General features: G+C 39.9%; 1 protein-coding gene and 1 long non-coding RNA gene across 7 annotated transcripts in view; one reads left to right on the plus strand and one right to left on the minus strand.

Moving 5' to 3' along the window:
* Positions 1-24,875, plus strand: part of LOC115225885 (moesin) — a 138,327-nt gene that overhangs the window by 93,802 nt on the left and 19,650 nt on the right. For all 6 annotated transcript variants that reach the window (XM_036514537.1, XM_029796884.2, XM_036514535.1 and 3 more), the window contains 9 exons: positions 860-1,038; positions 13,061-13,144; positions 13,834-13,980; positions 15,025-15,121; positions 16,452-16,615; positions 18,598-18,707; positions 20,796-20,956; positions 22,083-22,326; positions 23,129-23,229. In XM_036514537.1, coding sequence (XP_036370430.1) covers positions 860-1,038; positions 13,061-13,144; positions 13,834-13,980; positions 15,025-15,121; positions 16,452-16,615; positions 18,598-18,707; positions 20,796-20,956; positions 22,083-22,326; positions 23,129-23,229 — 1,287 coding nt within the window. The remainder of the gene's footprint in view (positions 1-859; positions 1,039-13,060; positions 13,145-13,833; positions 13,981-15,024; positions 15,122-16,451; positions 16,616-18,597; positions 18,708-20,795; positions 20,957-22,082; positions 22,327-23,128; positions 23,230-24,875) is intronic.
* LOC118768317 lies at positions 611-10,237 on the minus strand. The gene is made up of 3 exons (XR_005004130.1): positions 9,913-10,237; positions 7,258-7,261; positions 611-620 (listed from the first exon to the last, which is right to left on the minus strand). It is a non-coding gene; the product is annotated as an uncharacterized LOC118768317 (long non-coding RNA).

Below are 24,875 nucleotides of genomic sequence, written 5' to 3' on the forward strand. Positions count from 1 at the left end.
TAATACCAACCTCTCTTGGAGAGGTCGGCATTAGGAAGGGCATCCAGCTGTAGGAACCATGCCAAATCAGATTGGAACCTAGTGCAGCTTACCAGTTTTCAGTCAAACCATCCAACCCATGCCAGCATGGAAAACAGACGTTAAATGATGATGATATGTGTACACACACATCTACATATGTCTATGGCTGTGTGGTTAAGAATTTTGTTTCCCAACCTCTTGGTTTTGGGTTCAGTTTTCTGTGCTGCAACCTGAGCAAGTGTCTTGTACTATAGCCATAGGTCAGTCAAAGGCTTGTGAATGGATTTGGTAGTTGGAAACTGAAAGATGTCTTGTGTGTGTGTATATATATATATATATATATATATGCACACATATATAATATCACATTAAAAACATCAGTTCTTGTCCGATCACCAAAGTTAAGCAATGTCAAGCCTTGTTAGTACTTAGATAGGTGACTGCTTGGGAAAGCTAGGAGCGGTAAACATCTTTCATGAAGGCTCAGTGGTTAGATCATCAGCCTTGCAATCATGAGGTAGTGAGTTCAATTCCCGGGCTAGGCTGTCTGTTGTGTTCTTGAGCGAGACATTTTATTTCACATGCTCCAGTTCAGTCATCTGTAGAAATGAGTTGTGATGTCACTGGTGCCAAGCTGTATTGGCCTTTCCCTTGGATAACATTATTGGTGTAGAGAGGGGAGCCGGTATGAATGAGTGACTGCTGGTCTTCCACAAACAGCCTTGCTCGGACTTGTGCTCAGAGGGTAATTTTCTAGGTGCAAACTGAGTGGGGTCCAATACACACACACACATACACATTGATGATGTATGTTTTATTGGGAAATTTCTGTTTTCAGAGAATGTTCTTCCTTCAAGTGAAACGCGGTATTCTTTCCGATGAAGTTTATTGTCCGCCAGAAACTTCGGTTCTTCTTAGTTCCTATGCCCTCCAGGCTAAATATGGTGACTGTGATCCTGAGAAGCACGCAGCTGGCTTTTTCATTAATGAAACACAGGAGAAACTTCTGCCACAAAGGTAAGCTATTTTCTTTCCTCCTGCTGCTTTTCTTCAACCATTTCCTGTTCATGGCAGTTTGTGTAAATTCTTTACCAAAATAGCATGTTGTTTTAGTTCCTTAGTCTCTCTGGAATGTCCTTAGTCTCTCTGCAAGGAAAGACACTCCTGCCCAATGTCCTTCTTTGTTGTTATTTAAGATAATAAGATATAAGGAAGCTTTGATAATTATTTAATTGCACTCACTCTCCCATCAGTTGAAAATATCTAATGGGAATAAGTCTGTGATTTTCACTGTTAATGGGTTAACTAGCTACATCAGTAAAGTGTGGCTTCTTAGTTGGTAACTAAAGGGGACATCTGTACCAGCTATGAGTTTTCAGTAGACAGGACGGGTAAAAAGCTTTGGACATGGACAGTGATGTTTGTTCGGTCATTGGAGATCAGCCTTGCACTTGTTTAAAAGACAAACTAGATTGAGTTGATGTCCCACCTTTATTTATTTTTACTACTGTGCATGCACACACACACACACACACACACACTCTGGCAGGAAAGGGTTAGGCTAAGGAAAGACTGTGGTCAGTAGGCCTACTTTGCAGCTACTTGGTTGCAAATTTGATCCCATTGCGTGGCACCTCAGGCAAGTGTTTTGTTAGAGCTTTGGGTTAACCAAAGCCCTGTGAATAAATTTGGCAGGCAGGAACTGAAAGCACCTCACTCACACACGTTTGTGTCTTCCTGTCCTGTCATCAGGAGATTGATGTAAACAAGTGTCACTGTTATACAAGCAGTATTCTTTGTTTCCAATCTTCCATGAAAACATGTCCAGCCATGAAGGAAACTCTACCCTACTTGGCAACAGATGGCAGGGTGGTTACAGAAAGGGCATTGTTATAGAATTAGTTCAAGCCCCTAATAATCTCTCAAGACCCCAGCTTCCACAGTAGAATTCGTGTTAAGTGTCAATCTCACTGCAAATGTGACGATCATGAGTAGAGAGCCAAGTCTGCTCAGATCAGGGGTGACCTGAATATAAGATGTTATTCTCTGGACATGAAGAGGCAGTTAGGAGAATCCATACCGTTTCTATGACTGGGGCTTCTGCTTTGTCTTCACCATAATTCACTTTATATGCAGCTGGGTCTAATTATAATTCCTCTCTCTGTCCCCTACTTACTCCTGTACCAGAAAGTGTGCATGTGCGTGCATCTTTTATCTTGTTTCAGTTATCAGACTGGCCATCCTGGAGCAATTTGCCTTAAAGAATTTTCAGTCAAATGAATTGACCCCAATACTTTTTTTTTTAAGCCCGGTACTATTCTGTTGAACTCTTTTGCCAAACCACTAAGTTATGGAGACATAACCACACCAACACCGATTGTCAAGCAGTACTGGGGGACACACGGCAGGCTTCTTTCGGTTTCCTTTCTCAATGCTTTGATTGGCCTGAGGCTATAGTAGCAGACACTTGCCCAAGGTGCCATGCAGTGGGGCTGAACCTGGAACCCTGTGGTTGGGAAGCAAGCTACTTAGCACACAGCCATGCCTAACCAAGGGTCTTCTTTTTTCTTTGTGTGTGTGTGTGTGTGAGATTGGGAACAGTTTGATGTAAAGGCATTGGCCTGCTCATGCTGTTACTGCCATTACTAATTCCTTCATGTTTCAGCCCTAAGGCTGCTACCATGCTGGAGCACTGCCATTTGAAGTTATTATTACTACTACTACTATTGCTACTGCTGCTGTTAATCCTGTATACTCAGTGACCTCAGCCCACCTTGTTAAGTTTCAGTGTACCCCAGTCAGTTGGTGACCCCTTAATCCTGTTTAAATTCCTATTGCTTTGTAGCTATATGTGTAACAGTATCCCTTTCTTCACAGAATAGTTGCAATCTTTAGAACTGTGTGTTATGGGCTCAGCAGGCTTTTCCCTGCCCCACTCAGTTAATGATTTAGCAGAGAAATATAGAATTTATTTCTTACATTGTCTCTCCTGGCTGACACGGCTTCTATTACACCAGACATTTGTTATTTATGGTTTATTCCTATGCATTGGACTGTGTCAAATGTATGAAATATAGTGGCTATACAGCCCATGCTGCAGCACTAGGATGTTAATTTACTCATTGAAAGGTGACATTTCATTCTGCTGGTTCTCCAACCGTCACATTTGAAAAACTGCATTTGTAGATTTATGAGTTGAGAATGTTTCTGGGTCTCTTTTCATTTGACTGAAGCAAATCACATAAATGTCTCCTCAGCAAGCAAACTTTTTATTATTTATTTCTATTATTGCACTTGTTGACGTAATAAATAAAAACCGAGAAATTAAGACTCTTTGACTCAGTCAACTTCCTCCCTGCAACAACTTTTACCATAGCTGAGTCACAAGTTGCATCTGTCGGTTATAATTTTCCTTTTTGGTAAAAGGCTGTAAAACACTATCCCAATTCTCTCCTGTTCAAACACCCCTCTGCGTGTGTGTGTGTGTGTCTCTTTCTCTCTCAGAGTGAGTCTCTCCCTCCTCCATCCTCCTCCCTCTCTCCATTGTATAATCCCTCCATCCATCCCTCCTTCCATCCCTCTCCTTCCCTTCTCTGTCTACCTCCCACATCCTTTTATCTTTCCCCTCCCTTACTTCTCTCTCTCTCTCATCTCTTTAAAATGTGGGAACAGAAAAAGGTTTGAAAAGTTTAATATAAATATTTTGAATCCATAAAAAAAAAAACTCCAATTTTCATCCAAGTTTACTGATTTAAAAAAAAAAAAGTCTTTTATTATTTCTTCATTTCTCCTCTCTGCTTTGGCCGTTGAATATCTGATCAGACTGGTTGTCTCCAGTCAACAAACCAATCAAACTCTTCCTTTTTCTTGGAGGGTCCATTTTAGCCTGAGAGGGGTAGTTGGGTTGGTTAGTTGGTTGGCAAACTAACACAAAATGTTTTGAACTGAGTGCAGTTCATTTGACTGGTATTTAGGGGCACGCTGGTTGTAAATTAAAATGCCCTTTTCCTTTTCGCCACCCCTGCTTTATCCTATATATTATGAGTGGGTCAGGGACCAGGCAGAGTTGGGGCCTCCTCCTGACAATTAACATAAGCTATAGGAGAGGGGTATAGGGATTTGGCTTAAACTTTTTTTTCTTTAGGATTATTTAGGAAAGATTTTTTTATTTTACATGTTTAGCCCATGGTCAGCTCTGATGGAACACCCAGCAGCCTTATGTGTTTAAAGGCATTCCAACCATGCCCATTACCTCCCAACCTTGATCGAGCTGACTTCTGACTAAAGACATTCTGACTATGACTATCTGATTAGTGAGATGTTAAACTGCTGTTTCTACCAGATCGAGAAACTGTTTAGTCTTCAGGTTAACTGACTATTCAGTTACCTTCTAAGTGTACCTTGGGCACTTGAAGTGGTAGTGTGGCTTTAGAGGAATTTGGCTGCTATTTCTAACTGTTCGAGTAACCACTTGTAGGCTCTCTCTCATTGGCTCAGCTGTCAAGATGTTGCTTTCAAGAATGCTGTTTAACCCCAGGTCAGACCTAATTGAGCAGATATCTGATTGAAAGCTGTCTCAACCATGGTCATCCAGTCTTTCATACTTCCACGGTTCAGACAGTTTTAAAAAGATTTAGCCGGATACTCTACCTGTCGCCAACCCTCACCTCTTTCCAAGCAAGTTAATATTTCCCCGTGGCCAGATATCTTTTCACAGAAGATACAACAAAATGAATGACATTCCTATGATGTCAAGACAGTGAGACACATTCACACACGTCAACCGCATGTGTATATAAACAAACTTACACATTCGATGCTTCTAAAAAATCAAATGTATCATTCAATACAGACAGTGATATTTCAAACACAATTTTTTCTGCTGCTTTAACAGTTATACTGAGTATTTCTACCCTTACAAGATAGGAACAGTTTGTCACCAAACAGCCATGGTGGTTTTCTGTTTTGTAAAGGTAACAATACCCAATTTTCCCACTGTTTTAACAGCCATACTGTGTTCAAAATGCCACTTTGTATTGTACTATATATATATAGGCGCAGGAGTGGCTGTGTGGTAAGTAGCTTGCTAACCAACCACATGGTTCCGGGTTCAGTCCCACTGCGTGGCATCTTGGGCAAGTGTCTTCTGCTATAGCCCCGGGCTGACCAATGCCTTGTGAGTGGATTTGGTAGACGGAAACTGAAAGAAGCCCGTCGTATATATGTATATATATATATGAGTGTGTGTGTGTCTGTGTTTGTCCCCCTAGCATTGCTTGACAACCGATGCTGGTGTGTTTATGTCCCCGTTACCTAGCGGTTCGGCAAAAGAGACCGATAGAATAAGTACTGGGCTTACAAAAGAATAAGTCTTGGGACCGAGTTGCTCGATTAAAGGCGGTGCTCCAGCATGGCCGCAGTCAAATGACTGAAACGAGTAAAAGAGTATACTGAGTATTATTACCCTTACAAGATAGGAACATTTTGTCACCAAACGGCCATGGTGGTTTTCTGTTTTGTAAAGGTAACAATACCCAATTTTCCCACTGTTTTAACAGCCATACTGTGTTCAAAATGCCACTTTGTATTGTACTATATATATATAGGCGCAGGAGTGGCTGTGTGGTAAGTAGCTTGCTAACCAACCACATGGTTCCGGGTTCAGTCCCACTGCGTGGCATCTTGGGCAAGTGTCTTCTGCTATAGCCCCGGGCTGACCAATGCCTTGTGAGTGGATTTGGTAGACGGAAACTGAAAGAAGCCCGTCGTATATATGTATATATATATATATGAGTGTGTGTGTGTCTGTGTTTGTCCCCCTAGCATTGCTTGACAACCGATGCTGGTGTGTTTATGTCCCCGTTACCTAGCGGTTCGGCAAAAGAGACCGATAGAATAAGTACTGGGCTTACAAAAGAATAAGTCTTGGGACCGAGTTGCTCGATTAAAGGCGGTGCTCCAGCATGGCCGCAGTCAAATGACTGAAACGAGTAAAAGAGTATACTGAGTATTATTACCCTTACAAGATAGGAACATTTTGTCACCAAACGGCCATGGTGGTTTTCTGTTTTGTAAAGGTAACAATACCCAATTTTCCCACTGTTTTAACAGCCATACTGTGTTCAAAATGCCACTTTTCTGTATCGTACTATATATATATGTATATATATCTTGCTTCAGTCAGTTATACTGTGACCATGCTGGGGCACCACCTTGAAGAATTTTTAGTCAAATGAATTGACCCCAGTACTGTTTTTTTTTAAATCTTGGTATATATAGTCTATCAGTCTCTTTTGCCGAATTGCTGAGTTATGGGACATAAACATACCAACACCGGTTGTCAGTAGGTGGTGGGAGACAAAAAACACACAGTGAGCCTCTTTCACTTTCTGTCTACCAAATTTGCTCACACGACTTTAAAGGTATCCTGCAGTGGGACTGAACTCGGAACCATGTGGTTTGGAAGCAAACTTATAAAGCCATGCCTGCATCTATATATGAGTGTGTGTTTGTGTGTATAACAGGCTTCTTTCAGTTTCTGTCAACCAAAGGCACTGAAGGCTTTGGTTGGCCTTGGGCTATAATTAAAGACATTGCCCAAAGAGCTGCAAAGTGAGATTGGATCTAAAATCACACATGTCCTTCAAATTTGCTGTCATTAGAGAATTGGATAAGCTGACCATGTGATATCAGCCCTGGCTCCCTGTATAATCAGTTCAAGCTTCACCAAATTCAACTTAGTCTTTCATTTTTCCAGGGTCAATAAATAAAATACTGATCCAAGTGTGGCGTCCTATACAGGACAGTGCCACTGTCGTTTATAGACCCAGGAAGACATCTCTTCTAGTTTGTGATTAACACATGCTGAGGATGCATTTGTTTGTAAAGTTAAGGAAGTTATTAAAAGTTGAAACCCATCACCGACTTTTGGGACACTCTGTATATGTGTGTACACACACACACACACACAGTTGCTGTTATGTTAAACTGTTGTATGTCCAAATTTGGTCAAATGTGTTTCTTTTTTTCCCTTTCAATATTTATTTTTGCTTGCAATAGCCGGTTCTTTATGTCAAACTGTTGTATCTCCAGCTGCTTCAGATGCCTAGATATCAAAAATTATCAAAGTGTAGTACAGCAGTTTTGCTATGGAATGGTGAAACTTTCCGTTTTCTGAAATAGCAACATTTTGGACTTACGGCACTTTAGCATAATAGTAACGACATACAAATGTACATTTCTGTCTAGCACTTTGTTGATCTCTTTTGCCTAATTGCTAAGTTACAGACATAAATTCACCAATACCAGTTGTCATACACAGGCACAAAGACACACATACACACAGATATATACATGCATCCATATATATATATATATAAACATATACATAATAGGCTTCTTTCAGTTTCTATCAACCAAATCCATTCACCAGGCTTTGGTCAGCCCAAGACTATAGTAGAAGACACTTGCCCAAGGTACCACGCAGTGGGACTGAACCTGGAACCATGTAGTTGGGCAACAAGCTCCTTACCATTAGCCACATCTGTAATATCCTGGACTATTATTGCTGGGTGCACACTTCCTTGACATATTAAGCTGGAGGATGGATGTGATTTGAAGGGAGATTTGGCTGCTATTTCTAGCACAATGACCACACACCTTCCTCATTTGGCCTTGTTTAAAAATGAAAAAAATGTCTCTAGTTACATATTATTTCTTTGCAGAGGAGGAAGTGAAGAATAATGACTGGAATGTCGTTAAACCTGGGTCTTCTCTGGAGGGGTGGCAGTGTAGTTGACAGTTCCTTCATCAAACTGCACCTAATAAGCTTATCCTGTAGCGGCTTTCCTTCCTTCCTTCCTTTCTTCCTTCCACCCACATCTAAACACCTACACAAATTGGGCAAACAGATTCGGTTGACCTCCCCAGTTCATTTAACAAGCTGCTCTTTTATTTAGACACCAGTTTATATAATGTAAATTGGACATAGATGTTTGTATAGGTTTTGTAGAGATGTGTATGTATGTGTGTATATATATAAATGTTGGTAGAGATGTGTATGTATGTGTGTATATGTGTTGGTAGAGATGTGTATGTATGTGTGTATATGTGTTGGTAGAGATATGTATGTATGTGTGTGTGTGTGTGTATATATATATATATATATATATATATATATATACATGTTTGTAGAGATGTGTGTGTATATATATATATAAATGTTGGTAGAGATGTGTATGTATGTGTGTGTATATATATATAAATGTTGGTAGATGTGTATGTATGTGTATATATGTTTGTAGAGATGTGTATGTATGTGTATATATGTTTGTAGAGATGTGTATGTATGTGTATATATGTGTTGGTAGAGATATGTATGTGTGTGTGTATATATATATATACATGTTTGTAGAGATGTATATGTATGTGCGTTTGTGTGTATATATATATAGATAGATAGGTGTGCATGTGTATAAAAAAGGAGTGTATCTTGGCTGAGTATCTGTACTTGAATTTTAAAATGTTTGACTGGGTTGGGTGGGGGTTGTGTTCATTTTTTTGTAATGAGGGAAGGAGTTTACCTGTGGATTATATAGAAAGGTGAGGTGGTAAATGTTTAATTAGTTAATTACTTGCCGCAAACTGTATTTAAAGGGATTAAACAAAACACTGCTCTATATCCTTTTGTGTGTATATATATATATATATATATATATATATATATATGAGAGAGAGAGAGAGATATACACACACATGCATGTAGGTGTCTGTGTGTGCGTGTGTTAGTGTCTGATGAAGTTTGCTTCCAAAATACATTGTTCCAGGTTCAGTCCCACTGTGGGGTACCTTGAGCAAGTGTCTTTTATAGTTCCAAGGTGACTAAAGCCTTGTGAGTGGATTTGGTAGACGGAAACTGAAAGAAGCCCCTCATCTGTGTGTGTGTGTGTGTATGCTGTTTGGTGAGGTATGTTTCTTAAAGTGAAGCCTACATTGTAGTAGCAGCAAAATCCACTCCTCTTTCACACACACATACACACACGAATACCTGATGCAGCCCTCACCTGACTTGGTATGTCATGGTTCTGTCCATTTTATTCAAAAAAGCCTGATGAACTTAGCAGATGAATAAATACTTTTGTGAATAATAAGTTCAGCCTTCTTGCTCGCCTACACCCACCCCCTACACACTCTTTCTCCCTCCCTCCCTCCTTCTCTCTCTCTCTCTCGTTTTTCACGTCACCAAAGCTACCTAAATATAGATTTACCTGTGATGCTTTATAGCAATCTAGTCACACCTGTATTACTCTACGCATTTTTGTTATTTCTTTCTCTATTGTAAATTAATGGCTGTGACCTGATATACTTGTTAATTTTTCATAGGACTACAAAGTGATTCAATCATTATTATTATTATTATGTGTGCTAGTAGAATCGTTAGTGTGTTATATGAAATGCTTAATTGCATGTCGTCTGTCATTATGCTCAGTTCAAATTCAGCCCCAGATTGACTCAGCCTTTCATCCTTTAGGGATCAATAAAATAAGGACCAGTCAAGCACTGGGGTCGATGTAATCAACTCTCCCCTTACCTCAAAAATTCAGTCTTTGTACATGTTGTAGAAAGGGCCATTATTATTATTACCTCCGGCAAGCTGGCAGAATCATTAGCACACTGGGCAAAATGCTTTGTGGTATTTCGTCTGCCGTTACGTGCTGAGTTCAAATTCCGCCAAGGTCGACTTTGCCTTTCATCCTTTCGGGGATGTAAACAACTTAATCCATTTGTCTGTCCTTGTTTGTCCCCTCTATGTTTAGCCCCTCCCCTTCCTGTGGGCAATAAAAAAATTATTAACTCTGCCTTAGTGAAGGCGGAGGTATTGTTTTCAGTTACGTTTGTCCAAGGACAAGATATCTTAAGAACCACTGCATGGATTCAGTTGAAACTTTCAGGGATGTTTGGCCTTGTGACTGGTTCGAACTGATGAGATTTCGGGATCGATTGGTTACCAGACAAGGTTTCTGGATTATTTATCCTGTTTTTTTTACGTAAATTTTGAGAGCAGTCAGGTTCATTTTTAGTATTCTTGTTTGTGAGAGAAGTCTAGTTTTTCAGATGTTCTCATTTTCAAAATCATCTCTGGCTGGTCATTGAGAGGACATTGGTGTTGCCTTGGCAGAGGTTTGCACTCTCAGAGTGCTCTTGTTATTGCCTTTCATCTTTTTGGGGTCCTTATAATAAGTACCAGCTGAGTACAGAAATCGATGTAATCGACTAACTCCCTGCCCCAAATTTCAGGCCTTGTGCCTTTTAGTTGAAAGGATTATTATTATTATTATTATTATTGTGTGTGGTGAGCTGGCTGAATTGTTAGCATGCCAGGCAGAATGCCAAACAGCATTTTGTCAATCCTTATGTTCTGAGTTCAAATTCTGCAGAGGTCGACTTTATCTTTCATCCTTTTACAGTTGATGAAAAAAGTACCAGTTACATGCCTAAATCAATGAAGTTGATAGACCCCCACCTCCCCCAAAATTTCATTCCTTATGCTTGTAGTAGAAGGGATTATTATTATAATTATTAAGGTAGCGAGCTGGCAGAATCGTCAGCAGGCTGAGAAAAATGTTTAGCTGTAGGTTGTCCGTCTTTATGGGAGTTGAAATTTCTCTGTGGTTGACTTTGCCTTTCATCCTTTCAGGATTGATAAAGTAAGGGCCAGTTGAGTACTGGGGTCAATAACCTAACCCTAAACCCTCCGTCAGAATTGCTGGTCTTATTCCAAAATTTGCAACACCTACACTACCTTCTTTTTGTGATATTAGCTCTGCTGTTTCTGCGCAGTTTATCAATCATCGCCATAATCGTTAGTTTCTTGTGAATTATTGACAAGCTGTGAAGTGTTGACAGATCAAAGGAAAACCTTTTAATAACTTTTTTTTCTGTCTTTTCTTTAATTCAGACTCTAGACTTTTGTTTGAAGATTATAAAACTGCAAAACAAAAGAAACAAATTGGGTGGGAGGTGCATTTAGCATTTTTTTCTTTTCTTCTGAAAACTCAGATTATATCAGCATTGAAACAAAGTTGAAAGCTTCATTGACATATTTCTCTGTATGTGTGTGTGTGTATAAATAAATAAATAAATATATATATATATATATATATGTATGTATGTATACACACACACATAGACACACATTCACATATATGTCTACACGCACACACATACATTCACACACATATACATACACTCGCATTCACACACACACATATTCATACACACACGCACACACATATCTCTTTTACTCATTTCACTCATTAGACTGCAGCCATGCAGGAGTTTGCCTTGAATTTTAGTCAAACAATTTGACCCCAATACTTCTTTTTTTCTTACGCCTGCTTGCTATTCTATCGGGGTCTTTTGCCAAACTGCTAAGTTACTGAGACATAAAGAAGCCAATACCAATTCTTCAGTGGTGATGAGTGATATGCACACACACGCACGCACGCGCGTGGTGGGCTTCATTCACTTTCCCTTTGCCAAATCCTTTAAGGCTTTGGTTGGCCCAAGTTTATAGAAGACTCCTACCCAAGGTGCCATGCAGTGGGACTGAACCTAGAATCTTATGGTTAGGAAGCAAACTTCTTACTACACAGCTACACACACTCACACACATATGGGTCCTCCCATAAATAATGCTGTTTTTTATACTTTGATTTTCTTCAAAATTAAGGTAAACAGTTCTTTTTTAATCTAAAATAGACTCTCCTTCATTTTCTACAATGCTCTTCCATATATCTCGTAGACTAGCAAGGCTCCTCTTCCAAAATTTAATTGTCCATGCCAAAAGAATACTCCCCCAGTAATGTTCTGACCTCGTCTACAGAATTCATATTTTTTCCATCCAAATGATTTTGAAGACTACAGAATAACTGATAATCAGATGGGGCAATGCCTGGTAAATATGTGGGTGGGGCTTCATTTTCCATTCAAACTGCTCCAACTTTTAGAGTGTCACCCTTGCTGTGCGTGGCCGAACATTATCCTGATGGAAGAACACCAGTCATTTTGACACCAAAGATGGTCGTTTTTCTTCTATCGCTGACTTAAGCCTCTCAAGCTGCTTGCAGTAGATCTCCTTTGTTATCATTTGGTTTGGCTTTAAAAGTTCAAAGTGGACCAAACCGTTCATATACCACCAAACAGATAACACCACCTTACGTGGGTGAAGACCTTCTTTAGCCTGGAATACTGGGATTTCTCCTTTCCCTACACACACTTTTCAGCACTTGACATTTTTATACACACCTGCACATTTTCATGTTTCTCTTCGCTTGATAGTTGTTGTTGCTTTGTTTGCATCTCTATAATTGAGTGGAGCAGTAAAATGAGGTCACACTGATCGATTAAACACAGTGTTGCTCCAGCTTGGTCACTTTCCAATAGCCGAAACAAAAGTTTAAAAGGTGTGTCAAGGTATATGTACTTGCGTATATAGGTGCAGGCATAGCTGTGTGGTAAGAAGCTTGCTTCCCAACCACATGGTTCCAAGTTCAGTCCCACTGTGTGGCACCTTGTGCAAGTGTCTAATATAGTCTTGGCTCAACCGAAGCCCTGTGAGTGGATTTGGTAAACGGAAACTAAAAGAAACCCATCATGTATATGTGTGTGTCTGTGTTTGTCTCCCACCCCACCATCACTTGGCAACCAGTGTTGGTGTGTTTATGTCCTTATAACTTAGCAGTTCAGCAAAAGAGACCAATAAAGTACTAGGCTTACAAAGAATAAATCCTGGGGTTGGTTTCTTTGACTAAAATCCCTTAAAGGTAGTGCTCCAGCATGGTTGCAGTCAAATAACTGAAACTAGTAAAAGAATGTGTAGCTGTAGAGATGTGTATATTGTTTCATTGCTTTACTGGGCTCGGTTGTTGGCTTGTGGCCATACTGGAGCATTGTTTGAGAGTTTTAATTTATTATATTAACTGTTGTTCTGCCATTCCACGATAATGATAATTAATTTGTTTTCCTTTTTAACTTGCAGAGTATTCGATCAACACAAATTGACTCCAGCTCAGTGGGAAGAGAGAATTGTGACCTGGTACCAAGAACACAAGAGAATGCTAAGGTAAGCTGAAGAAATGTCTGCGGAAGTAACAGGAGCAGATGGTGTTGTGTATTGGGTTTGTGAGCCATCGATGAGGTTTCTCTCTTACTGGCTGCCGTTTGGTTGTTTGGCCACTGTGGGTGTATATGTCTTCGTTTGTGAAGACATACACACTTCATGGTCCCAGTCAGGCATGGCTCTGTGGTTGAGAAGCTTGCTTCCCAACCACGTGACCTTCTTTTCAGTCCCACCGTACAACGTCTTGGCTGATAAAAAGCTGTGCAAGTGGATTTAATGAACAGAAACTGAAAGAAGCCCGTTGTGTGTTTGTGTGCATGTACCTTCAAACATTACCTGATGGTTGTAAGTGATCGACGTCATAAAAGAAGTGATAATTGTTTTCACTCTTTGGTGAAAAAACGTTTCTGACCTTGGGTAAATATCTTGTTAGGAAACAGGTGAGGGTTAGTGACAGGGAGGACATATGGCTGTAGAAAATCTACCCTGGCAAATTGTCTAATCCAATGCAAGCATTGAAAAGTGTGACTTAAATGATGGTCAGTGAGGGTATGCATAGAGTTACGGGTGTATGTACACTTTTTCTGAGAAGGTGTGTTATGGTTTGAGAGATTTTGTGAAGTTGTGCATGCGATAAAAAGTATATGTTGGTGTCTATTCTGTTATCCGATTCCTTCCTTCCTTCCTTGCAGAGAGGATGCCATGATGGAATACCTGAAAATTGTCCAAGATCTTGAAATGTATGGTGTGAACTACTTTGAAATCAAGAACAAACGTGGCACAGAATTGTGGTTGGGTGTTGATGCTCTTGGACTTAATGTCTACGAGAAGGAAGATAGGTGAGTTGATGACCTCTTTGTTTTTTCCTCCTTAACTCTTCAGTTGTGAAATTAAACATAGTTATTTCAGTTACAATGTTAAAAATCTTAACAAAAAATGGAAATTATATTTTCTGCAAGTCCCATTCTCTCAACAGACTTAGTTTCAAACATGACATTCTTCAATGAAATAAAGATTGATTGTAAAACTGCTTTCTGCAATTAAGGACAAAGAAATTTTGAGTGGATATGTCTAATTTCCGCCCTAGAATCTGTTCTGTTCTGCAGCTTTGAATACTGGTCTCTTTCAGTGGCCTTGCTCATCAGGCAGACAAAGACAGCTAAATTCCACAGGCCAGCTACTGATCTTTAAAACTTTATTTTAACACAGTACTGATAAGGAATAGTATCTCGCAACAAATATTACAATTAATTAGACTTATTAATATATATCTGCTGGACGTTGCCAGCCTCCTCTGGCCCCTGTGCCGGTGGCACGTAAAAAGCACCCACTGCACTCACAGTGGTTGGCGTTAGGAAGGGCATCCAGCTGTAGAAACAATGCCAGATCAGACTGGAGCCTGGTGCAGCAACCTGGCTTCCAGACCCCGGTTGAACTGTCCAACCCATGCCAGCATGGAAAACGGATGTTAAACGGTGATGATGATGATGATTTAATCTATTGGCATTTAAACCAGTTATATCTGGTTTAAGTGTTCTGTTTTATGTTCAAACTGGTTGGGTCCAGCCTCTCACAACTAGTCTACAGAGTTGTATTTAAAAAAACAGAAAGTCACAGCATCAAAATCTCAAAGCAGAGATAATGCATTATTAATTTGAACCAACGTGAATAAATAAGCATCGTATTTGATGGAGGAATCTGAATGCTAAAGGATTAAATATACACAGACTGCTGTTATAATTTCTACACAAACATGAATATATTGGATTGTTTTGGCCTTGTTTTTTAAATATAAAGCAACTTAAACATTTAGCATTGCTTTCATTTCCTTTTATTAAACTTATGAAATATGTATTTCACTGAATATTTTATTTCATGACTAGGTTAACTCCTAAGATTGGTTTCCCCTGGAGTGAGATCAGAAATATTTCTTTCAACGACAAGAAGTTTATAATTAAACCAATCGACAAAAAAGCCCCTGTAAGTATTTCGCTCTCTGTCTGTGTGTCTCTGTGTCTCTCCGTCTGTGTGTCTGTGTTGCCATCTTAGTAATCCTATTGCATTATTAACTGGGATGTGAAGTGGAAATTCCCACTCCAGAGCCACACTTGGATCCAGACGCAATATTCATGGAGAAAATCCTGCAATAATACCTTTATCGAAATCTCCGTGTCTTGTTAGAAATTGGAGATTATTGATGCAAGCCTGGCTTAGCGGTTAATAATCTCATTTTGCAACCACATGGGTTTGAGTTCAGTCCCACTGTGAAGCATCTTGGACAAGTGTCTTCTATCATTGTCCTAAGCTGACCAATGCCTTGTGGGTGAATTTGGTTGACAGAAAAGTGTGTATAATTATCATATGGATCTTGGTGTTTGTCTCCCTACCACCTCTGCTTGACAACCAGTTTGTTTATTTACATCCCTGTAACTTAGTGGTTCAACAAAAGACAATAGAAATAAGTAGCAGACTTTAAAAGTTAATTTAAAAAAAAGCCCTATAAGTCTTGGGTTTGCTTTGCCCGACTAAAACTCTTCCAGGCTGTACCCCAGCATGGCCACAATTGAAAGAGTGAACCAGTAAAATATGTGATGTCTTCTGCATTTTGTTTGTCAAGATGGTTACCCAACATATCTGTAGCTAACTAGATGAAACCAGTTGACTGTAAACAGGATTTAACTGAAGAAACAAGTGGTGCATAGGTACCTGGGAGAGACCATCAAACGAGGGTCCCTAACCACCAGGACTGTGGACCATTTGGTATCGGGTCACACAAAAAGAATGAATTTTTAAATTGCATTTTTATTTCATTGATTGTTGCTGCCTGGAGAGTGCTTTTGCATTATATATGCATTACATATGCAATATGTTATTACACATGTACATATGTATTATATAGGTATTAATTAAATGATGCCTTTTGTTGTGCATGTAGGCTCATGGGTACTGGTGCCATGTAAAAGTGCCCATGCTGGTGCTGCAAAAAAGCACCCAGTGCACTCTGTAAGGTGGTTAGCGTTAGGAAGGGCATCCAGCTCGGAGATGGAACCTGGGCAGCCCTTCAGCTGACTAGCTCCTGTTGAACTGTCCAACCCATGGAAAACAGATGTTAAATGATGATAATGATGATGGCCTCTGGGTTTGTGAGAAACTTCCTTGCGTGAAACCAGTCCTTAGTGCAAAAAAGCTTAGGGTCTGCTGCCAAAGGATATCCAGTGTTACTTACAGTTTCAAATGACGAATTTAGTTTCCAAAGAATTTGATTCAGCCTGAATTTTATCTCTACTTTATCTCTTTCCTTCTTTTGTAGGATTTTGTCTTCTATGCACCCCGGTTACGGATCAACAAACGTATTCTTAGTCTGTGTATGGGAAATCATGAGCTGTACATGCGTCGTCGGAAACCAGACACCATTGAGGTGCAACAAATGAAAGCTCAGGCAAAAGAAGAGAAAATGGCCAAACAGCAAGACCGGTGAGGCTTAGTTTTCAATTATTGTTTATTTCAGAGGCAGTCTTTGAAGGATTTTTGTCTTCTATGCACTCTGGTTGTTTTGCCCCCAGTTGGAACTGATTAAGCAGATAGACCGAGTACAAAAGATGTTCCAGCCATGACCATCATGTCTCCCACTTCAGAGTGTCTTCTAAACTATTATTTGTTTTTTTTCCTACCCTTTTGTTTCTATATTTTTAATGAAATTCACTGCCTTCGTTTCAATTAATTTTCAAAATAACAAAGTTTAATAAAATAATTTTATCATTCTTAACCCTTGACCATTTAAACTGGCCGTATTTGGCCAAAATGTACCATTTGTTTTATGTTCAAACTAGCCAGATCCGGTCTCTTACACCTACCCTACAATGTCATGCTAAAAGTAAAGTCCTGTAATCAAAATCTCAAAGCTATGAGATAATGCAAAATTAATATGCAAAACGGTATGAATAAATTAGCATTACAATGGATACAGTAATCTGAATGCTAAAGGGTTGTTAAGTTGGTGTTTATAACATGAATTAACATAAATTAACATAAATTTTTGAAAGATTTTAATTTAGATCACTTTAAAACAAGAAGCTTGTGCCAGAGGCAGTCTAAGTTGGGTTGTATCAAAATGGTGAAAGACGGTTGTGCTAAAATTTGTAGGCAAATCTCCTTCAAATCATACCCATCAAGTTATCACAAGTGATAAGGGTGTTGAAAATGACAAATTCTCATATTTGATAAGGTGACTTTAGACATTTTTAAAAACTTGTCTACCGTCATAGTCTTGTCATTGATAAAGAAGTGAGGTGTGTCCCCAAAAACGGGTTTAACTCATTACCACTTTGAACCAGCCCAAATATTTTACATTTTATGCTCAAACCAGCTTGATCTGGTCTCTTGCACCTACCCCACCATGTTATTCTAAAAAGAAACATTGGAATTTCACAGACTACATAAAAAAAAATGTGAATCAATACCCATTACATTTGACAATAATGGACCTTCCTTCCAAAAACCCTTTACTCCAGGTAGGCCTGTATCTGCAAGAAGAACTTTCCAGAGACCGATTTTATATCCTGGGAAATACAGAGGCTCCAGAATACCAGACTGTATTCAGACTGTTTATTCAACAAGAAATAAGTAATCTGGTGATGATTAGAAGTAATAGCAACTGAAGCTGTAATCCTAGTTATACATCCGTTTTCCATGCTGGCATGGTTGGATGGTTTGACAGGGTCTCACAAGCTACAGGACTACTCTGAGCTCCAGTGTCTGCTCTGGCATGTTTTCTGTGGCTGGATATTCTTTCTACTGCCAACCATTTTACATGGTGTCCCCCTGCCACCAGCTCTAGTGAGGTTACAAAGTAGCTTAAAAGAGAATAGAAAAAGATCTCAGTGCGTCTGATATGAGAATATTTATGCCTGGGGAATTGCTCTCCAAGACGGTCGGGTATAATGTATTTTATTGAAGACCAGCCATTTGTATTACCACATGTTAATATTTAAGATAGGCCAAAAAAAAAAAGTCAGTCAGGTGTGGGCATGTGATAAGAAGCTTGCTTCCCAACCACATGGTTCCGGGTTCAGTCTCATTGCGTGGCACCTTGGGCAAGTGTCTTGTGAGTGGATTTTGGTTGATGGAAACTGAAAGAAGCCAGTTTTATATTTGTGTGTTTGTGTTTGTCCCCACCACCATTGCTTCACAACTAATGTTGGTTTGTTTACTTCTCCCTAACTTAATGGTTTGGCAAAAGAGATTGATAGAATAAGTACTAGGCTTAAGAAATAAGCCTTGGGATCAATTTGTTCGACTAAAACCCTTCAAGGTGGTGCTCCAGCATGGCTGCAGTCAAAGGATGGAAACAAGTAAAAGGATAAAGGAATTTAAAAAATGAAGAATTACTTTATTTCCTGCTTTTCATCTCAAACCTTTTGACTTAATGAATTTGGTAAAATGTTTTGCTCTTTCAGTGAGAAGATTGAAAAAGAACGCAGGAAACGTGAAGAGGCTGAGAAGATGCTAAAATCATACGAAGCCAAATTGGAAGAATTGTTACGGGAAGCTGAAACTCGTCAGAAAGGTAATTATTATTTGATTAGCTTTGCTCTTTCATTTTAATGCCAGTTTCTGTCTTTGATTAATATGACTTTTTGGTATTGAAAACATTCATCATTATTATTTTAGCATCGGCTTTTGTATGCTTGCTTGGGTGAGATAGGTTATATTGGGGTAGATTTTAAAATTATCAGTTGGAGGACCTTTCTTCCGAAAACACCTTTGCCAGGTAGGCCTGTATCTACAAGACGAACTTTCCAGAGATGGACCTACAGTCAGAGACATGCGAAGCCTGAAGAATATTGGTCTGGCCAGAAGCCCTTCCTGTTACTAATCCCCACCTGTTTCCATGTAAGGTAATGTTTCCACGACCATACATGTCTCTGGAAGCCTGGAAATGAACAACATTGCTTGCATAATGACGCATGTTAACAGCCATAATGTCAAGACAAGGGTATGCACAGAGGCTTCTTTCAGTTTTCCTGTGCCAAATCCAGGCACAAAGCTTTAGCTGGCCTGGGGCTAAAGTAGAATATACTTGCCCAAGATTCCATGCAGTGGGACTGAACCCAGACCACATGGTTGAAGGGCAAGACTTTTACCACTCAGCCACACCTGCACATGAAAGGGGTCGAAATAGTATCCCATAGACTGGCCCCATGACATAGGGTACAAAACATACCTCCTTCTGACACATTGGAAGCTGGTTGCGTATGCTGCTCCTCATTGAAATTAGGAAGTAGCGTACTTAACTGGACCCAGGGAGGGAAAGGTGTGCTACCTCTCATGTAAAGTGGTGGTGGGGTAGGGGCATTAACTTAGCGGTGTGGTGTTGGATTGTTAAAAAATATTGGTTTCAAATTTTGACACAAGGCCAGTAATTTCAAGGGAGGGAGTAAGTCGATTACATCACCCCCTGTACTCCGCTGGTACTTATTTTATCAACCTCGGAAAGGATGAAAGGCAAAGTCAACCATGGTGGAATTTGAACTTAGAATCTAAAGATGGGCGAAATGCCACAAAGCATTGCACTTGGAGCACGAAAGGTTCTGCCAGCTGACCACCTTTAATTATTAAATAATATTAAAAGTGTGAGGGTACGTGGCTTAGTGGTTAGGGTATTCAGCTAATGATCGTAAAGTCATGAGTTCAATTCCCAGTGTCACGTCCTTGAGCAAGACACTTTGTTGCTCCAGGCCACTCAGCTGGCAAAAAAGTAGTCCCCGAATTTCAACGGGCCAACCATAACACATTCTGTGTTCTCACATCATGTCACTACGTCCTAAGTTCAAATATTGCCAAAGTTGACTTTGATTTTCACCCTTTCAGGGTTAATAAGGTACCAGTTGCATACTGGGGTCGATCTAATCGATTGGCCCCCTCCCCCCAAATTGTGGGCCTTGTGCCTAGAGTAGAAAAGATTGTGTTCTCCTAGAGAACTCTGTTAACTCTTTAGCACTCACATTATTGTCAAGTCATACTTATTTATTCACATGCTGGTGGCATGTAAAAAGCACCATTTGAGTGTGACCGATGTTGGTGCCAACCGACTGGCTCCTGTGCTCTGGCTTGTAAAAAGCACCATTCAAGTGCGGTTGAAGCCCGTGCTGGTTGCACGTACAAATCATCCACTACACTCTCCAAATGGTTGGCATTATGAATAGCATCCAGCTGTAGAAACCTTGCCAAATCAGATTGGAGCCTGGTCCAGCCTCCTGGCTCACTAGCTCTGTCAAACTGTCCAACCCATGCCAGCATAGAAAGCGGATGCTAAACAATGATAATGATGATGATTGTTTTGAATTATTCATGCATTATCTTGCAGCTTTGGGAGTTTGGTGAGGTAGCAGTTAAATTTTAGAATGATATTGTAGGGTTAGTGTGAGAGGCCGGATCTGGCCAGTTTGAAGATAAAATGGAATACTTTGGCCGGCTATGGCCAGTTTAAATGCTAAAGGGGTTAAGGGTATGTGTGCTTGTGGAGTGCTCAGCCACTTGCTTGTTAATTTCATGTGCCGGCTGTTCTGTTAATCGCATCAACAGGAACCATTGTCATCATAAACACCAGAGTACCAGTTGATATTGTGTAATTTCTACTTGTTTCATTTGTCAGACTTGGATGTGTCTGAGATGAAGAAGATGGAATTGGAAGACAATTTGAATCGGTATAACAAGGAACGAGAAGACTTACTGACTGAGAAAGCGAGAGCTGAAGAGATGAAGCAGGAAGCTTTGAAGAATGTAGACCTTGAAAAAGAAGTAAGAAACCAGAAAGTAAGTAGTTGCCCCCAAAAAGGGTCATTTTATTATTTCTAACCCTACTGAAGGATTCACATGTCTGTGAAGCTTCCTGACTATTCAGTGTATGGGGCTGTACATTAACCTCCTAACCCTCTTTTTTTTTCTGTATGTGTGTGAGTGTGATTGAGTAGCCTATACAGATGCGTGGCCTAGTGGTTAGGCTGTTGCACTGACACTCATTAGATCATGGTTTCGATTCCCTGACTGGGCAGTGTATTCTTGAGCAAAATACTTCATTTCATGGTGCACCAGTCCCCCTTCTGATCAGGGGATGAATGCTGGCCTGCTTGCTTAGCTATTGGAGTGGCATCATTTGAAGGCTAAAACAATGCAAATATGCATTGTGACCAGTGATGTGTAACATCATCTGATTGTCTCATTGGTTACGTATGTATGTATATACCATGCCTACCCAGGGACGTGCTACCTAGGTAGGCAAGGTAGGCAGTGCCTAGCCTGAATGAAATGGATCGTCTATGTGACAGTGTCTTTCTGTCTGTGTCACTCTGTCTATGTGACAGTGTCTCTCCGACAGGTGCTATAAGTCTAACAGCTGATTTTGGGGGCTTGTCGATTTTATATATATGTACATATATATGACTGTATCACCTTCTTCAATGCCCCCTATCCCCTCTTAAAGAATCTTTGTCTTGCAAATTACCTGGTGACCCTGCCAGTGTTGGGGCATCGTATAAAGCATCCAGTCCACGCTGTGAAGTGGTTGGCATTTGGAAGGGCATCTGGCTAAAAGAACCCTGCCAAACCTGACGTTGCTTGTGTTAGTGCCATGTAAAAAGCACTGTCCACTCTGTGGGGTGGTTGGTGTTAGGAAGGGCATCCAGCTGTAAATACTGTGCCCAAACAGGCCCTGCAGTCTGGTGCAGGCTCCCACCCATGCCAGCTCCTGTCAAACCATCCAACCCATGCCAGCTTGCAAAGCAGACGTTGAGAATGTATTTATGTCAGACTTCTTAGATACTTGTGTCACATTCTTGTTACTCTTCTGTTTTTGTACCAGTTCCAGCCAATCCTATGGTTGGCTGTGGCCATGCTGGAGCACTACCGTCATTGGGTTTTGTTAATTTCAATATTCCCATAGGAAAGAGAAGCCTTGGAGGCAAACGAAGTTGCTGAGAAACGTGCTGCAGAGATATCCGAAAAGGAGACCCAGATGCGTGAGCTGCAGGAACAACTGGAAGCCATCAGGAGAGAAACGGAAGAGAAAGATGCGGCATACAACGCCCTGATAGTGCAGCATGCGCAGCAAAGTAAAATCAATGCAGAACATGTGAAGGAGCATGACTATGAAGAATCTGCAGGAACCGAAGACGATACTACATATGGTAAGTTTCTTTTTTTCTTTTGCTATTCAATGCTTAATCAGTCTTGGCTTGTCTTTGTAATATTGTGGTTTTGGTCCCTGGACCAGATGGTGCATTGCATTCTTGAGCAAGACACTTCATTTCATGTTGCTCCAGTCCACTCAGTGGAGATGCGTCGGTTTAGTGGTTAGAATATTGGATTAACAACTGTAAGATTGTGGTTTCAATCCCTGGACCAGGCGACCCGTTGTGTTCTTGAGCAAAACGCATTGCTCCAGCACGTGGTTTAGTGGATAGGGTGTTGGATTTGTGATTGTAAAATTGTGGTTTCACTTCCTGGACCGAGCAGTGCACTGTGTTGTTGAGCAAGACACATCATTTCACGTTGCTCCAGCCCACTCAGCTGTAGAAATGAGTTTAGCCTGGAGAGGGATGGGCTTTGCCAGGCTTTCTCGCCCTAAATATGCTGCATGGTTTCATAAGTCCCAAGTTAACTCAGGTGGTGAAAACATTGACAATGTGTATCCTATTTGTGGCATGTACACCAGGTAAATATTACCTGTTTATAACCAATTAGAAAAGACATTATGACAATGGTATATAAACACTTGTGTGTGTGTGTTTATTAAAGTATTTATCAAGTGCCACTCACCAAGATATCAGTCAACCGAAGGCTATAATTAGAGTAAAAAAAGACTCCTACTTGAGCCGTGTGTAGTATGATGTTTGAACCTGGAACCATATGGTTGCTGAATGAACCTCTTAACTACCCAGCCACGCCTGCATCTATTCGTATTTCCCTAATATTTCATCCTTCTCTCAGGTGCTGAGTTACAAACCTACGAGAATCAAGATCTTCCGAGACCTGAAGAAGAAAGACTAACTTTGGCTGAAAAGAACCACCGTTTGAAAGAGCAGCTAAAGGTAAGTTATTTTGAGTTTTTTTTGTCATTAGTTTGAATAACTTGTCTTAACATACCTAGGTACACCTCAGCATACATTGGTAGTTGGTTCCAAGACGTGACTTAACTTGAAAAGTGACGCAACACAAACCTTTTCAAAAATATATTAGCTTATATCTGTTTTAAGAAATGATGTGTTTAGGTGTTTTTTTCCATCCCCAATTTTTATAATTTTATATTTGCTTAGATCGACCTAATGTTGAGCAAATTGACTAAGTTGAGGTTTATTTCACCTTTTCTTTTCTTTTTTAAAAACATGATGTAAACTCAAAACATAAATTGAGTTACACCTGTACATCATAATCGTTTTTGTGTCCAACTATTTTCGATGCTGGCATGGTTTGGATGAGTCTTAAAGAAGCAGTATCCTACAACTGCATGTCCTTCCTGTTGCCAGCCATAACTTTTTTTTAATTCCAAGTAAGGTAGGAAAGATTCCCCCCATTTTTTCCCCAAATTTGGTTAATATTGTAATATTTTTTTGCCAAAAATCTCCGTTTTCGGATACGGAAGTTTCAGAAAATTGCCAAAAATCAGCATTGTGAAATCCACTCTCCCCTTTCCCCAACACTAACCCTAAAACCGTAACCATAAGTACAGAAATGTTTTGAAATTTTTGTCCGAATCATGTCCGTATTTTTCCGCATACTTAGAAGAAAAAATAACCTTAGTACCAATTTATGTTCCTAACACTAGCTTAACAATAACTAAGTCATTTTACTAAATTCTTTATTATATTTAAAATTAATTGATAGAAACACAGCATCTCAACAGAAATATGGTAACAAAAGGGTTAAAATATATAATAGAGAAACAATTTTAACCCTTTTGATATCAACCTGGCTGAAACTGCCTCTGGCTCTGAAGTACAACTGTCTTGTTTTTAAAAGTTTTTAATTAAAATCTTCCAAACTTTAGCCACAATTTATGTTCCTAGCATCAGCCGAATGATAACTAAGTTGTTTTACTGAATTCTTTGTTATATTTAAAATCAATCGAAAGAAACAGAACATCTCAACAGAAATACAGTAACAAAAGAATTAAGGCCAATTCTCTTCCTCAGCAGCAGCGTCTTTAACACTTCTGCTGTGGAGGACTGAGGGAAGGTAAAAGTAAAAGCACACAGAGAAGCCCCCCCCCCCAGATGAAATTGGGATTTTTTAAATGAAAACATTTGTTTGATGGTTAGTTGCATACTTTGCAAAGAAAACTGCAATCTACATACAATGCAAATTTCTATGCACACTCACTGCACAAAAAGCAAGAGAATGTTGCAGGTGACACCTCTCTCTATTCTTTGAATCGCTCTGCTAGTGATGAACATGTTATTTACCAAATGCTAATGTACAAATGGGAAAATGGTGCACACAGTACATAATTTGGTGTTCACAGTACATAATTTGGTGTTCACACTGGTAGACAACGACATTCCTCAATCTCAGTCACTTATCCAAACGATTGAAGTTTCAAGCACCTCTCCAGTTATTTGACTGCGGCCATGCTGGAGCACCGCCTTTAGTCCAGCAAATCGACCCCCAGGACTTATTCTTTGTAAGCCTAGTACTTATTCTATCGGTCTCTTTTTTGCTGAACCGCTAAGTTACGGGG

The sequence above is a fragment of the Octopus sinensis genome, linkage group LG28 (genome assembly GCF_006345805.1).
Source record: "Octopus sinensis linkage group LG28, ASM634580v1, whole genome shotgun sequence".
Classification (NCBI taxonomy): Eukaryota; Metazoa; Mollusca; class Cephalopoda; order Octopoda; family Octopodidae; genus Octopus; species Octopus sinensis.